We start from the raw sequence: 14,606 nt of genomic DNA, 5'->3' as shown, positions 1-14,606 counted from the left end.
CTTCTGATGTGAATGGTGCATGCACGACATTCTTTTCTATTATAAGAATGACTAATGCTTTGCACAATGATTTTGTGCTTCTAAACTATGTCTTCCATTCATATATCTGCATTGAACTGGCTTCGTTTAATTTGTTTACCATGCTGCTTTGCAGAATATGACTCATGGGTCTTTCTGGCTTATACTGTTGCTATACAACCTCCCTCAATGCCCTGAGTGGATTAGAGCCATCGGGGTTTGCAAAGGCTGTAAACCCTGTGGTTACAGCTGTTCTTCCCTTAACACTACGGACAAAGGACATGTGCAAACCATGAGGAGGACATTTATGGATGTCACATGAGCCCTCTACTTCTAGTCACATTTGGATAAAGCACAGAGCTGGGAGACACAAAGAAACTGCACACCTACTGGAAACCCTAAAGCTGTATTAGGACATGAAGCATTCAGTGCATGGCCTTGGCAGACTCATTGTCTTGCAGATTGTCCTGTAGGGTTGGTGAATCATTCAACCCCATCAGAGGTAGGAGCCCAGCAAAGCCTTGGGGGCAGGGAGGGGAGATTAGGTCTTTGAAGGGAAGATGCCAAGTGCCCTTCTCCCTGAAGTCGCACCGCAGGGTGCAGCCTCTTCATTCATTGGGCATTGGAGCTCATGCCAATGCTAGTATAAAGTTAAGAATCTGGGTTAGTAGCCCTGCCCTAAGACACCCAAAAGGCCGGAGCAGGGAGCTCACGTTTGTCTTCCCTGTTGGCATCTTCAGCTGTGGAAATCAGCCTACTACAGCCTGATGGAGAGATGCAGACTTGGGTATGAAGTCCTCTGCTCTGCAGCAGTCCAAAACTTTCCAGGAGAAGGAATGCACTCAGTGTTTCAGGGTAATTCAGTACAGAATGTCTGATACGGGTATTTACATATATTCTTAGCAGTTGCTTTGTCTCCAGGAGCTAGGTAGTAGTCACTGGACTCACTGCTCCTATTCTCTTTTAGACCACCATCCTTTGGTGAAACAAACAAAATTCATACAATCAGTGAACCACTGAATGTTAAGATTCAAAGGGATATTTAGATGATCTAGTTTAGTTGCATTGTTTTACAAATAAGGAAAGAGAGGCTCAGACAGATGCAGTAAGCACAGGGCTCCTGACTGTTGGTCCGTAACAGACATAAACTTGTATTCCTGTATCAGTTACTCAGAAAAATCATGGGGAAGATAATGCAGAAGACTCTAGGATCTTACTCTCATAATGTTTCCTCTAAAAAGCCAAACCTAAACATAGAGAAATACTGAGATGCTTAGAGAGAGAGAAAAAAAAAAAAACCAAACCCATTGCTTTCAAGTCGATTCCGACTCATAGCGACTCTATGGAACAGAGTAGAACTGTCCCATAGGGTTTCCAAGGAGCAGCTGGTGAATTCGAACTGCCAAACTTTTGGTTAGCAGCTGAGCTCTTAACCACTGAGCCAGAGTCAGGGTTAAAATTTTCATTTAGATTTTATGTGGTTCCTTCTTTTTTTCACCCCATCAAGTGAAGGATGGTGTGAAATGAGCAACCAGCTAAAGAAATAGTAATCTGAACACGACTGGAAATGAACGTGTTGACCTAAGACAGGGCCTACAGGCAAATGGGTCCATTTGATCTATTGGTGCACTGCAGGATTCATCCTGAACGTGTGCTCTTTCTTGTAGCCTAAGTTACTTCTAGAACCATGGAATGGACTGTAGAAAAAATTTAGTCCAGCCCTGCCATCATTTTACAGGCTCAGTGAAGTTTGATGATTTGCCTTAGGTCACGCAGCATGAAGGTGGCAAAGACAGGGGAGAATCCTGTTTTTTTTGACTTCAGGATGCAATGTTTTCACCTAGACCATTCTGAACCTTTCCACATGTCCCATTGTTCGGGTGTTTCTGATGGTCTCCAGATCAAGGAATTATCCATGCATGAAATGAAGCAAGACAAAGATGGTGGGTGGCTGCACCTGTGGAAGGACTCATGTCTAGGAGAGCATATTGGAGTAGAAGCTAAAGCTCTCTGTCATGGTCTTGGAGTCGCTGCGGGAGGAACCATTGGAGGTCAGGTCTACAGATGAAGGTGTGGTCTTGGGGCCATCCTCCAGCTCTTCCTCATGGGCACCCACCACTGTGGAGACAGTGGTCTCTAGGCGGCTGACTTTGTACACGCTACCTTGGGTCTGGAGGTATCGGGTGGATTTCATTTCAAGCCCCTCATAGTCTCCAGCGCTGATGAAGGGGCAGCACCGGAAGGCATGCTTGAAACCCAGACGGAACCTGGGGAGGAAGCAGATGGAGGGGTGACTGTGGGCAGCCCACTTTCAGGGGGCACTCCCAGCACAGCATCAGCTCTTAAACACACCAATGCACCCAAGTGTGACTCTGCTATTATTATCTTTTAAATTAGTTGAAAGCTGGAGATACGAAGGCAAGATTTAAAGGTGAAATCAAGGTCAAATCCAGGACAAGAACCTAGGTTCATGTGAAATGGGTGCCTTTACAGAGGGCAGCTACTGAGCTCTGCTGCCTCCTCTGGTAAGGGGTCAGCAGACTTTGAGTTAATTCAACATCAACAAACAGTCTCCAAATGTTTTCTATGTGCGGGGTGCTGTGCCAGTCACTGGGTGATAAAAACGCATACCAAGGCAGTCCTTTCCCTTAAGTACCTCACAGAATGAAGAATGACTTTCTGCCAACCATATCCCTTGGGTTTGCCTCAGTTCCTCTGTTGGTACACCAGGCAGAATCAACTTTTAATTAAAGACATGTTAGGAGATTTAACCTAAAAAAGCTTAGAAGGGTCATCAGGGTCTTTGAAGAAGGATGAATCTGTAAATTGGTTGAACAGAAACCATTTGGACAAGTTCAAGAGAATATCTTTCCCCAAATTCATACTACCTGAGTGTCCCATTCACAGAAGACACTTTATAGACTGATGACTGATGGCTACAAAGACTGTTAACAGGCATTTTGTCCTGTTGCTGCCTTTCCCACCTCCTTTCCCTCACAGAGCCTGGGGTCGTGCTCTGGATGAAGAATTGTGCTGTGGCATGGCGTCCCAGCTCCCTCCCGGAGACCCTCTGGTGGATTCTTTATTGCTGGCCACATTCCTTATGGGCTCTACCTTCTCTTGCTTGTCTGAGGTTGGATCCTGCTGAGGGGGGATGGCTTTCTCCAACCCTCTGGCCAGAAAAGAGCAGGAATCATGCCTTTGAGGCTCTGACTCCTTTCTGTTTACTCCGTCCTGCTGGAAATGCTGGAAGAAACTGGGTAAAGCTTCCCAGCTTGTATGATGGAATGGGGAGAGGAAAAGATCAGAGAGGGGCAAAAGCGCTGTATGCGGGATGGTATTTCAGTGTCACATATGGCTGACTCAGCTTTCAGACCAACCTCTCTCTTTCTGTCTGTCTCTCCCCATCTCTCTCTGTACGTATGCACAGCCCCCTCTGCACTGAATCTGTAGGGCAGAGTGAGCAAACTCACAGGCCATGGACTGGCTCTGGATCTACCTGGTAGGCATGCTTTATATACATCAATCACTGAGATTTTTAATTTTTTCTTCTCTGATTTAATCGCCAGCATTTAAAAATTGAAAGATTTCACATAAAAATGTGGATTTCTGGCTCCTCTTGAAAAAGAAAGAAAGAAAAAAAAAATCCCTTCACCCTGGGCTCTCGTTTCTGCATGGCAATAATCAGCGGGGGCTGAGTAGTGCAGTGATTCTTTTGCCACATCCCCACCACTCCCTCTTGTGTCACAGCCAGCTGTGCTCATTTAGGTCAGCTATTTGCCGTATAGGCAGATGGGCTTGTGGTCCCTGGAGAGGGGTTGGGGGATGAGGTCCTCACCTGTCATTGAGGCAGCAGTAGATGATAGGGTTGTACATGGTGGAGCTCATGGCCAGCCACATGATGGCCAGGTAGACCTGCTGAATAAACTTCTCCAGGTAGATATCCGGGTTGATGTAGGGCAGGAGGAAGAAGATGTGGAAGGGCAGCCAGCAGATGGCAAAGGTACATACCACAACGATCATCATCTTGACCACCTGGCAAGAGGGTGAGACATCCTCTCTTGTGGCTACTTTCTCTCTTCTCTGTGGGGTGGGAAGGGGCTTGGCAAGCAGATGCAAGGACCTTTACGTGCAGTGTCCAAGGGCTTTGGTTCTCAGAAATAGGTCGCAGGGCCAGCATCATCATCCTCACTGGGAACTTGTTAGAAATGCAAATTCTTGGGCCCCAACCCAGACTGACTGAATCAGAAACTCTGGAGGTGGGACCCAGCATTCTGTGTTTTGACAAGACTTCAAGGTGATTCTGGTGCCCACTCAAGTTTGGAAACCCTTGTGTTAATATTCTGGGCAAGGACTGGAGAAGCCAAGGGAGATTAAGTTAATGGGGAAAGTTGAATGAGTGTTCAGTAGGGAAAGATCCAGAAGGGAGAGAAAGCAGAGGGGTTGGGAAAGGGAAGGAGCCAATAAGCCACCGTAGGCTGCTAGGTTTAGAAACTCACTCAGGGGTAGGAGGGAGAGGGGAAGAGATTTGGACAGCTGCAGGAAAATCGTTGAGAGAGTGTAGGATATTTAAAGGGGATCTAGAAGAATGTTTTATGAATACTGGGTGATGTAACCCCATTTTTTCTCACCAAGAAATCTTCACAAAAGAATTATATAACCTTCACACAATGAAATACTATGCAGGGGAAATACCAAAAAAAAAAAAAAAAAAAAAAAGAGGAAACTCTTTTTATATTTAAAAAAAAAAATCTGGTGGATATTGTGAAGTGAAAACAGTGAGGGGAACAGTATGCATTTATCATTTGTGTAAAAAAGGAGAGAAGAAAAGAATAAATATTTACTTGGCTTAAAAATGCATTAAAAATGTAAAAGAATAAATAAATACCAGTGGTTACCATTGTGTATGCATTTGTGTGTGTGTTTTCGTGAAATTTTTATAGAAAGTCTTCTCATATATATATATATTTTAACTTTTAATCTTGAAATAATTTAAGAGTCCCGAGAAGTTGCAAAAATAGGACAGAGAGTTCCCAGGTATGCTTCACCCAGCTTTCTCCAATGACAGCATCTTACATAACCAGTCTACATTATCAAAACCAGGAAACTGGCATTAGTACAATGCTATTAAATAAACTGCAGATGTATTTTTGGATTTTGCCAGTTTTTACATGCACTTTTTTTTTTTTTTGATGTCTAGTTCTATGAAATGTTATCACATGTATACCGTACCCATACCCGTTGCTGTCGAGTCGATTTCGACTCATAGCAACCCTATAGGACGGAGTAGAACTGCCCCGTAGAGTTTCCAGGGAGTGCCTGGCAGATTCGAACTGCCGACCCTTTGGTTAGCAGCTGTAGCACTTAACCACTATGCCACCAGGGTTTCCTTCACATGTATAGATAAGTGAAAACACCACCACAATCAGGATACAGAACTGCTCTACCACCTGAAGCTACCCCTTTATAGTCAGACCCTCTCTCCAACCCTAACCTGGCAACCTCTGATCTCTTCTCTGTCATTATAACTTTGTCCCTTTTAACATTTCCTGATGTTTGAATGGCGTGACTGTATTATTTACTGAAAAGCTAAATAAATAATAAAGAGGACAACTTGGCTCTTTAATGCTTGTGTAGTTAAATGTGTGGGTCTATGTGGTATGTGGGCATTCTCTCTCTGTGTATGTGTGTGTTTTAATGGTTGATAGGTTGCAATTACTCTTAAGGAGCAAGACAGGTGGCTCATGTCTGTGCCTTCAGGTCTAGGTTACAAATACTTTGGAGAAATATCCTTTCTCTTCCCTTCCCCGCTTCTCCCCTCCCCTTCTCCTCTCTTTCTCTCTCTTCCCTGCACCGTTCCTCAGACCCAGAAGGTTTTGTACCTCTTGCCTCTGGGTCTCCTAAGGCTCTGAGGCTCATGTCCTTCCTTGTTTGCCGCCCGTGGCCTGGGCCAGGGTGGGTTAGGGGCTGCCTGTCCCTGCTCACCTTGCGCTTAGCAGAGACTTGCTCGTGGTAACGGTCAGAAGAGTCCCCTGGGATCTGGCTGGCCCACAGGGTGATTCCCACTACGGTGTATGCATAGCCAATCACCAGCAGGGGGAGGAAGTAGATCAGCACAGTCACACAGATGTGGTACCTGCAACAACGTGAGGAGGAAAGTCAGTCTAAGAAATAACAGGACTGGTCAAGGCTTGGAAGCTGCGGGGCTCAGGATTTGCCATTAATAAGCTTGGACTGTAAGGCACCGCCCGGGGATGCTTGCCACCTGCATAGTTTGGATGGGTGATATGAATGGACAAACTAGAGCAAGCAAATCTCCTCAAATTATGTATTCCTTCTGGGTTTTTCTATCATGAAGATTCCTATTTAGATTAGAAAGAGAAGAATAAACATTGATACAAGGGAACTGAATCTGTTGTATACCTATGGCTATTTTAACTGGTGGTAAGTTCAATACCACACACACAAAATGAATGTGACCTTAGGCTGTATTAATAAAAGTATATTCTCTAGAATAAAGGAGGTGATTATACCACTCAGTTTGTACCTGCCAGACTTCTATACTTATGATCAATTTTGGTTTGCAGGGATGTGGGCCACCTAGTATATTCAGATGAGAACCACCAGGATAATGAAGGCCCCAATCATGCTATCTGTCTTAGAAGAAGTACAACCAGAATGCTCCTTAGAAGCAAGGATGGCGAGACGGCGTCTTACATACTTTGGACATGTTGTCGGGAGGGATCAGTCCTTGGAGAAGTACAGGGTCAGGGGAAAAGAGGAAGACCCTCAACGAGGTGGATTGACACAGTGGCTGCAACAATGAGCTCAAGCATAACAACGATTGTAAGGATGGCTGAGGACTGGGCAGTATTTCGTTCTGTTGTGCATAGGGTCGCTATGAATTGACAGCACCTAACAACAACAACAACAATCTTGCTATGTGACAAACAGACTCACAGATATCAGAATAATTGGCTTGCAGAAGAGAAGGCTTATTTAAAGAGTTGTGTCCTATGAGAGGGATAAAACTTGTGTTAGAACTAGGATTAGTGGGTAGGAGCCACAAGGTGTAAGCCACTTCCAGGCCTGGCCCTTAAAAATACATTTCCAGGTGGAAGCTGCCTGGGTCCCTGAGTCACCACGTGGGGAAGAAATGCCAAGTGACTTGTATTGGACTGGGGCGTGAGCAAGAATAAACCTTTGCAGCCTTAACCACTGAGACTTTGAGCTTTATCTGTTAAAACAGCATCATTTATCCTATAGGACAGAGTACAACTGCCCATAGGGTTTCCAAACAGCAGCTGGTGGATCCCAACTGCCAACCTTTTGGTTAGCAGCCTGAGCTCTTAATCACTGCAACATCAGGGCTCCTCATTTATCCTATTCTGTTTAAAATAAGGTCCCCTCCAAGTAGGAGACTCATATGTGTTAAATTTTGAGAAAGGATCTTTTTTCCTCAGGGGATCCTTGGCCTGTCATGATAGTCATAGCCTCTTTTCCCAACATGAGTGTAATGTACTATATATGCTAATAGTAATAATGAATACGGCTCATATTTTGAAGGTTGTCATGGATTGAATTGTGCCCTCCAAAAAAATATGTATCAAATTGGCTGGGCCATGATTCCCAGTATTGTGTAGTTGTCCTCCATTTTGTGATTATAATTTTACTTTAAAAAGTATTAGGGTGGGATTGTAACACCCTTACCCAGGTCACATTCCTGATCCAACATAAAGGGAGTTTCCCTGGGGTGTGGCCTGTGCCACCTGTTCTCTCTCAAGAGATAAAAAGGAAAGGGAAGAAAGCAGAGAGTTGGGGACCTCATACCACCAACAAAGAAGCACTAGGAGCAGAGTGCACCCTTTAGACCCAGAGATCCTGTGCAGAGAAGCTCCTAGTCCAGGAAAAGATTGATGAGAAAGACCTTCCTCCAGAGCCCATGGACAGAGAAAGCCTTCCGCTGGAACGGACCCCCTGAATTTGGACTTGTAGCCTACTGTACTGTGAGGAAACAAATTTCTCTTTGTTAAATCCATCCACTTGTGGTATTTCTATTATAGTAGCACTAGGTGACTCAGACAAGGGCTTACTATGTATAGGCCACTGTGTTAATAATATCGATGAAAGCATTAAGAGTAGAACCCACCCACTGCCATTAAGTCAATTCTGACTCATAGTGACCCTATAGGACAGAGTAGAACTGCCCCATAGAGTTCCCAAGGAGCACCTGGTGGATCTGAACTGCAGACCTTTTGGTTAGCAGCTGTAGCACTTAACGACTACGCCACCAGGGTTTCCTTAAGAGAGGAAAAAGTGGTAGTTAAATTTTATTGAGTGTTTATGACAGACACCATGCCAAGCATTTGACTGGCATTATCTAACTTAATACTCAAAACAAATAATTGGGTAGGTACTATTGTAATGCCATTTTGTAGAGAGGAAACCAAAGTTTAGACAGTTTAATTCTTTTGCCCAAATTCACATAGCTGGTAAAAGGAGGAGCTGGGATTAGGACACAGGTCTGTGACCCAAAAACCAGCTTCTTGTCACTGGAGAAAAGTCAACCAATGATTTTTCTTTCACTCTGCTTACCGTCTCTGGTTATCCTCTGCAATGATTTTCTCTCAATAAGGGAAACCCACTTAATCACTCAATTTAATTTTCTTTCTCCTTTATTGATGCTCTGCTTTCAATCACTTCTTTGTGAAGCACCACAGTTTGATACTCATGCAGCCCCATCTGAATATTTAAATTTGCTATTTGAAGACACTTCAAGAGTTCTTAAGTAAATGACACAGATTCAGCAAAGCAGATAGGCCGGTCGCACCTCTTCTGTACAGAGATGCTGCACCCAGCTCTCAAGGCCCGTCCATTATCGCCTCCTTCTGGAGCCTTCTGTGTTCTCCAGCCACGTGACAACCACTGCACGCCAAGCTTCCTACCTTATTTCAGCACTCCTCCTCCCCCACCCCCATTTGTGCGGACAGTGTTTGCAGAGCACTGTCTGGAGACTTTGTGGCAGGTAGCCATCCTGAGAGCCCCCAAGTCACATCTACCTGTTGTCGTTAGCTGCTGTACAGTTGGCCTTCGACTCATGGTGATTCCAGTGCACAGTGGAGTGAAATGCTGCCTGGTCCTGTGTCATCCTCATGATAGGTTGAGGATCGGACCACTGTGCTCCATAGAGTTTTCACTGGCTGATTTATGGCAGTATATTGCCAGGCCTTTATTCCTAGTCCATCTTAGTCTGGAAGTTCTGCTGAAACCTGTTCAGTACCGTAGCAACAGAAACACCTCCACTGACAGACAGGTGGGGGCTGCACATGAGGTGCATTGGCTGGGGATCAAACCCTGTTTCCTTCATGGAAGGAGAGAATTCTACCACCGAACCATCACTGCGTTCTTGGTGGTATGAGGTCCCCTGTCTCTCTGCTAGCTTCTCTCCTTTATATCTAAAGAGATTGTCTCAAGACACAATCCAGTCTTATAGATTGAGTCCTGCCTCACTAACACAACTGCCGCCCATCCTCCCTCATTAACATCATAGAGGCAGGATTTACAACCTATAGGAAAATCACACAATACCGGGAATCACAGCCCAGCCAAATTGATACACATATTTTTTAGGGGCATAATTCAATCCATGACACACCTTGACACTGTTTTGTGGAATTTTACCATAACCTTTTAGTTAATTGGAGAGAACCCTGGTTTTTTAAATTTTTTGCCAAAATCATTACTTTAGAGAGCTGGTCACAGAATCTTGCACAATCTTGTGTTGTGTGGCTCTATGCCTTTTTTTTGGCTCTCGATTCTCATATTTCCTAGGTTCCTGCCAGGCAGGATTTTCTCAGCTCTCAGAATTCATGTCTGCCCTGGGAGAAGAGATCAGCGTCGGGGATGCGCTAGAAGTAAGGCAGAGAAAGCACCAGGCATGATTGTGAGGGGCAGGGACAGAAAAGCAAGGGCAGGACCCGCTCCGTCCCCACTGGATAAGATACGTGACTTCAGAGGGATCCGGTACATTGATTTTGGTCATTGAATCCTACTGATAGGTTTATCTTTACTTCCAGAAGCAAGGTGCTCACGATGACTTCATGCCCCTGTTCCCTCCAGTTCACTCCTCCAAGCAGCAGTGGGGCTTTGACACATTTACAGGATAAGCTTGCTGAATACAGAGTGCGTTGCTTCCAAATCCTCCCAATGCCTTTGTCCTTAATGCCTTAATGCTCACGAATCCATGTTTACTTCTCTCTTACCACCTGGAGTCACCTCACTGTTCAAGCATCAACAGCTCCAGTTTCTGAAATAATCTTCAGCATGCAAAATCAGGGTCAATAGTTTTATTAAGTAGTATAAAGGAGTCCTGGTAGAGTAGTGGTTAAGAGCTTGGCTGCTAGCCAAATGGCTGGTGGTTTGAACCCACCAGCTGCTCCGTGGGAGATAGATGTGGCAGTCTGCTTCCACAGAGATAGACAGCCTTGGAAACCCTCTGGGGTTGCTATGAGTTGGAATTGACTCGACGGCAGTGGGTTTGGGTATTTTAGTCTAAAGACCTGGGGATCTCTTCTGTAAAGCCAAGAAAACCCTATGGGGCAATTATACTCTCTAACGCACGGGGTCACCATGAGTCAGAATCAACTCAACGGCAGTGGGTTTGGTTTGGTTTTGAGGGTGTCTTCATAATGTACTTCATGGAGACTGTAGGTGCCTTGGAGTGGAGAAGGAAGTAGGCCAAGAGGACAGGGCTCTGGGTTTTGCAACTCCACTCTAACCAGACAGCTCTGCTTTGCTGGGTTTATATATTGGTTTCCTGTGGATGATTTTGTTTGAGAGGAAAAGGATTTCAGCTGTTACAGAAAGACTGAAGAACACTGATCTAACCCCCATCCAGTGTATTAGCCTTCTCTGGAACATCCATACCAAGTAATCACCTGGCTTCTTGAATACCCCTGAGACATTCTGCTCACTACCTTTAGAGCCAAACTACATCAGTGACACGGAGCTTGTTGGGGATGCAGACTCTCAGGCCACACCCCAGATAGAATGATCCAGAAAGTGTATTTAACAAATTCCCTGCTACCTTGATTCGTGTGCACATTCATATTTGATTTGCTTACCTCTCAGTCTGGGCTGTACAGTGGAACCACCTAGGAAGTATGAGAAAATTCCAGTGCTTGGATACTCCCTTAGAGCTTCTGATTAGTTGGCTTGCAGTGCAGCCTGGGGATCAGAGTCTTAGAGGGTTTCTAGGCGATTCTTTTGTACAGCCTGGGCTGAGAATTACTGAGATAGGGTCTCCTGTTGCCGAATAGCTGCAGTTCCTCCTTTCACTGAGTGAAGATCCATTGTCCCATAGCTTTCACTACTTTATCTTAGGCAACAAGCAACAAGCTGAATTGGCCCCCTAGGATGGTCCTGCAGACATGAGGGGGCCATGCACACACCCGTCCCCAGAGCCCTCTTCGCATCCTGGGCTTCTCTGGCCACAATTCCATTCCTCATTTAATACGATGCTGGGTAGCCTCATCCTCTTGCTCCTCCTCAGAACACCCCACAGGTTGTCTGGTCTTCTTAGCGCACGGTGCTAGATACCTACTTGACTTTTTCTTTGCTCCAAAAAATTGTATTCTTTGCAGATGAAAGAAAGCAAAACCCATATATATTTCTTGGTTCCCTTTTACTTCTAGATGTTACGGCCAAATCCAAAAGCTCCTACAGTCCTCTTGGAAGCAGGCAAAAACTGCAACCCATTAGTTGAAAAATTCAGCAAGTATTTATGTGGCAACTCTTACATACCTGGCCCTGTGCTAGGGGCTAGGGACAGAAAAGAGTTCTAGTCTTTAGTCTCTTCTGGAGCTCAGTCAGCTCATGAACACAGAGTGCCAAGGAGTCTAACATGGGAAGTGACTGACAGTGTTTACCTTCGCACAGGAAGAGGAGACAGAGAGGAGGAGGAGGTGAGGAGGCCATTACACACACATGCATGCATGTATGCATGGACACACACGTACATATATAAATATATGTACATGACATAAAAATACAGAAAAATTTAAAATCCTAAATACAGTGGTGTAGGTGTTTTGTTACTAAGTGTGTGAAAGGTAAGAGGAATGCAGAAGTAAGATACCTGACCAAGCTGGAAGCTTCATGGAGGAGCTGCTGCCTGGTTAGGCTTTGATACATGAGTAGGAGATAGGCACTATACATGGAGAAGACAGCAAGTACGAAGGCACTGGGGGAGGAACCAGGAACGAAGAGGGCACTATGATGTGTGATTTGGACTGAATGGAACATTGCCATGTGAGAAAGTATCAGGAGACTTGGTTAGAGGCCAAATCACAAAGGACATTTGATGAAAGGCTGAGGAGTTAGAAATTCATTCTGAAGTTGATGGGAAACCATGCAGTGGCTTTAAACAGGGAGTACAATGATCAGGTACTTGTACCATGGCGATGGTAGAGCATGGATGGATGTGCTTAAGGCTTGAGGTGGGCGAGCCCAGAGGGTGCCATGCAGTGATGCAGGCAGAAAGTGATGAGGACCATCCACGCAGAGTGGGTGGGAGGAGGGGATAGATTCCAGCAGGACTGTGGCTGGGAGGAAGAACTGGTGACTTGGTGGCTAATGGAGTAAGTTACCTGGACTTCTGGCCTGGGTGAATAGGGGGGAGTGAGGCCAGTCAGTAAGGCCATGATGACTATTATGGATTGAATTGTGTCCCCCCACCCTTCCCATATGTGTTGAAATCCTAACCCCTGTACCTGTAAATATGACCCTCTTTGGAAACAGGAGGTTTTCTTTTGTTATGGTATTGAGGTCATATCAGTGTGTGGTGGATCCTAAACCTAATCACTTCTGAGTTACAGAAAGAGCAGAATAGACACAGAGACACACATGGGTGGAAGAGGGGAGGAAGAAGACAGACAGGTGCATCTATAAGCCCTGAACGTGAAGGATTGCTGGCAGCTACTACAAGCTGAAATAGACAAAGAAGGACCTCCCCCCAGAGCCACACTCTGAATTCAGACTTCTGAACTTTGAGAAAATAAATTTCCGTACTTCAATGCCACCCACTTGTGGCATTTCTATTATAGCAGCACTAGGTAACTAAGACACTGACCTTGAGGGCAGGTGGTTGGACATTTGGATGTGTAGCTGGGATCAAAGGTCAGGTCAGGAGATTAAATTTTGAAGCGCTCATGTGTCCAAGCCCCATAAGCAGGTGAGAAGGTGCAGGTGATCATGAGGAGAGAGGGATGCTGAGGGCTGCCTCAGGGAGACCCACATCTCAGGTGAGGAAGGAAGGCCATTGGGGGCCAAAGGAAGGAGGAGTCCAGGGGCAAGTGAAGCATGTCTCCAAGGTGATGGAGGATGAGGATGTGGACTTGCTCTCTGGTTTTGACAATCAGGATCAATAGTAGATTAAATTTTTGTGGTGTGATCAGTACCTGAGGCTAGACCAGGTGGACTGACTAATGAGAAGTGAGGAAGTGAAGGTGGTGGGTGCAGACTCCATTCTCAATCAGCTTGGCCATGAAAGGGAGGGAAAAGGGCAGCGCCTAAAAGGGGTCCAGGGGCCAGATGAAGACATTGGTTTGCTTGAAAAGGTAGGTATGGGATAATGGAGCCCTGTGTGCCTCTCTCTGGGACACCACCCAGTCTCCATGTGCCCATGGCCTACCTTCCTGTTCTTCAAGATGGGAGGATCAAATCTCCATCAACCACCTCCAGGGGTGTAAAATCCAGGAAGTGAGGTAAGCACTGGCTTATTGTGCTTCCTTATTAATCTGTAGTGAACAATTTCATGTGGATTTTCACCTCCTTGTTTACTAGACCACTGGCCTCTGTCAGGGATTATAAATTTGAAAAGAGGCTTTGATTCTGTAGGAAGGTGCTATGGGGTTGGGAGATTTTATGGATTGCATTCTGTCCCCCAAAAATGTGTGTCAACTTGGTTAGGCCATGATTCTTAGCATTGTGTGACTGTTCACCATTTTGTGATCTGATGTGATTTTCCTATGTGTTGTAAATCCTAACTCTGTGATGTTAATGAGGTGGGATTAGGGGCAGTTATATTAATGAGGCAGGTCTCAATCTACAGGATTAGGCTGTATCTTGAGTCAATCTCTTTTGAGGAATAAAAGAGAGAAACGAGCAGAGAGGAGAGGGACTGCATACCACCAAGAATGAAGAGCCAGGAGGGGAGTATGTCATTTGGTATTTGGGTCCCTGCGCTCAGAAGCTCCTAGACAAAGGGACGATTGATGACAAGGACCTTCCTCCAGAGCAGACAGAAACAGAAAGGCTTCCCCTAGAGCTGGCACCCTGAATTCAGACTTCTAGCCTCCTAAACTGTGAGAAAATAAACTTCTGTTTGTTAAAGCCATCCACTTGTGGTATTTCTGTTAACGCAGTGCTAGATAACTAAGACAAGAGAGGGACAGAAGCCAGCCCTACCTAGAAGCAGAATCTTTGATGTGGTGAAAAAAAAGTGAAATTGTTCACTACAGATGGTCTGGTGAGCAAGGTAAGTACTGTGCTGACCTTGCCTGTTGGATAATCTATCCTGGCTCATGGCT

The 14,606-nt window shown here is 45.3% G+C and overlaps 1 protein-coding gene across 1 annotated transcript; it reads right to left on the bottom strand.

Annotated features, from left to right (window-relative positions):
* Positions 1-1,059: 1,059 nt before the first annotated feature.
* Positions 1,060-6,195, bottom strand: LOC126060514 (substance-P receptor). Its single transcript, XM_049856697.1, has 3 exons — positions 6,004-6,195; positions 3,857-4,053; positions 1,060-2,285 (listed from the first exon to the last, which is right to left on the bottom strand). The coding sequence occupies exons 2-3, from the start codon at positions 4,042-4,044 to the stop codon at positions 1,994-1,996; spliced, it is 480 nt and encodes a 159-aa protein (XP_049712654.1). The 5' UTR covers positions 4,045-4,053; positions 6,004-6,195; the 3' UTR covers positions 1,060-1,993.
* Positions 6,196-14,606: the final 8,411 nt, after the last annotated feature.

Source organism: Elephas maximus, chromosome 17 (genome assembly GCF_024166365.1).
Source record: "Elephas maximus indicus isolate mEleMax1 chromosome 17, mEleMax1 primary haplotype, whole genome shotgun sequence".
NCBI lineage: Eukaryota > Metazoa > Chordata > Mammalia > Proboscidea > Elephantidae > Elephas > Elephas maximus.
The sequence above is the reverse complement of the archived record's forward strand: the minus strand, read 5'-3'. Positions and strand labels throughout refer to the sequence as shown.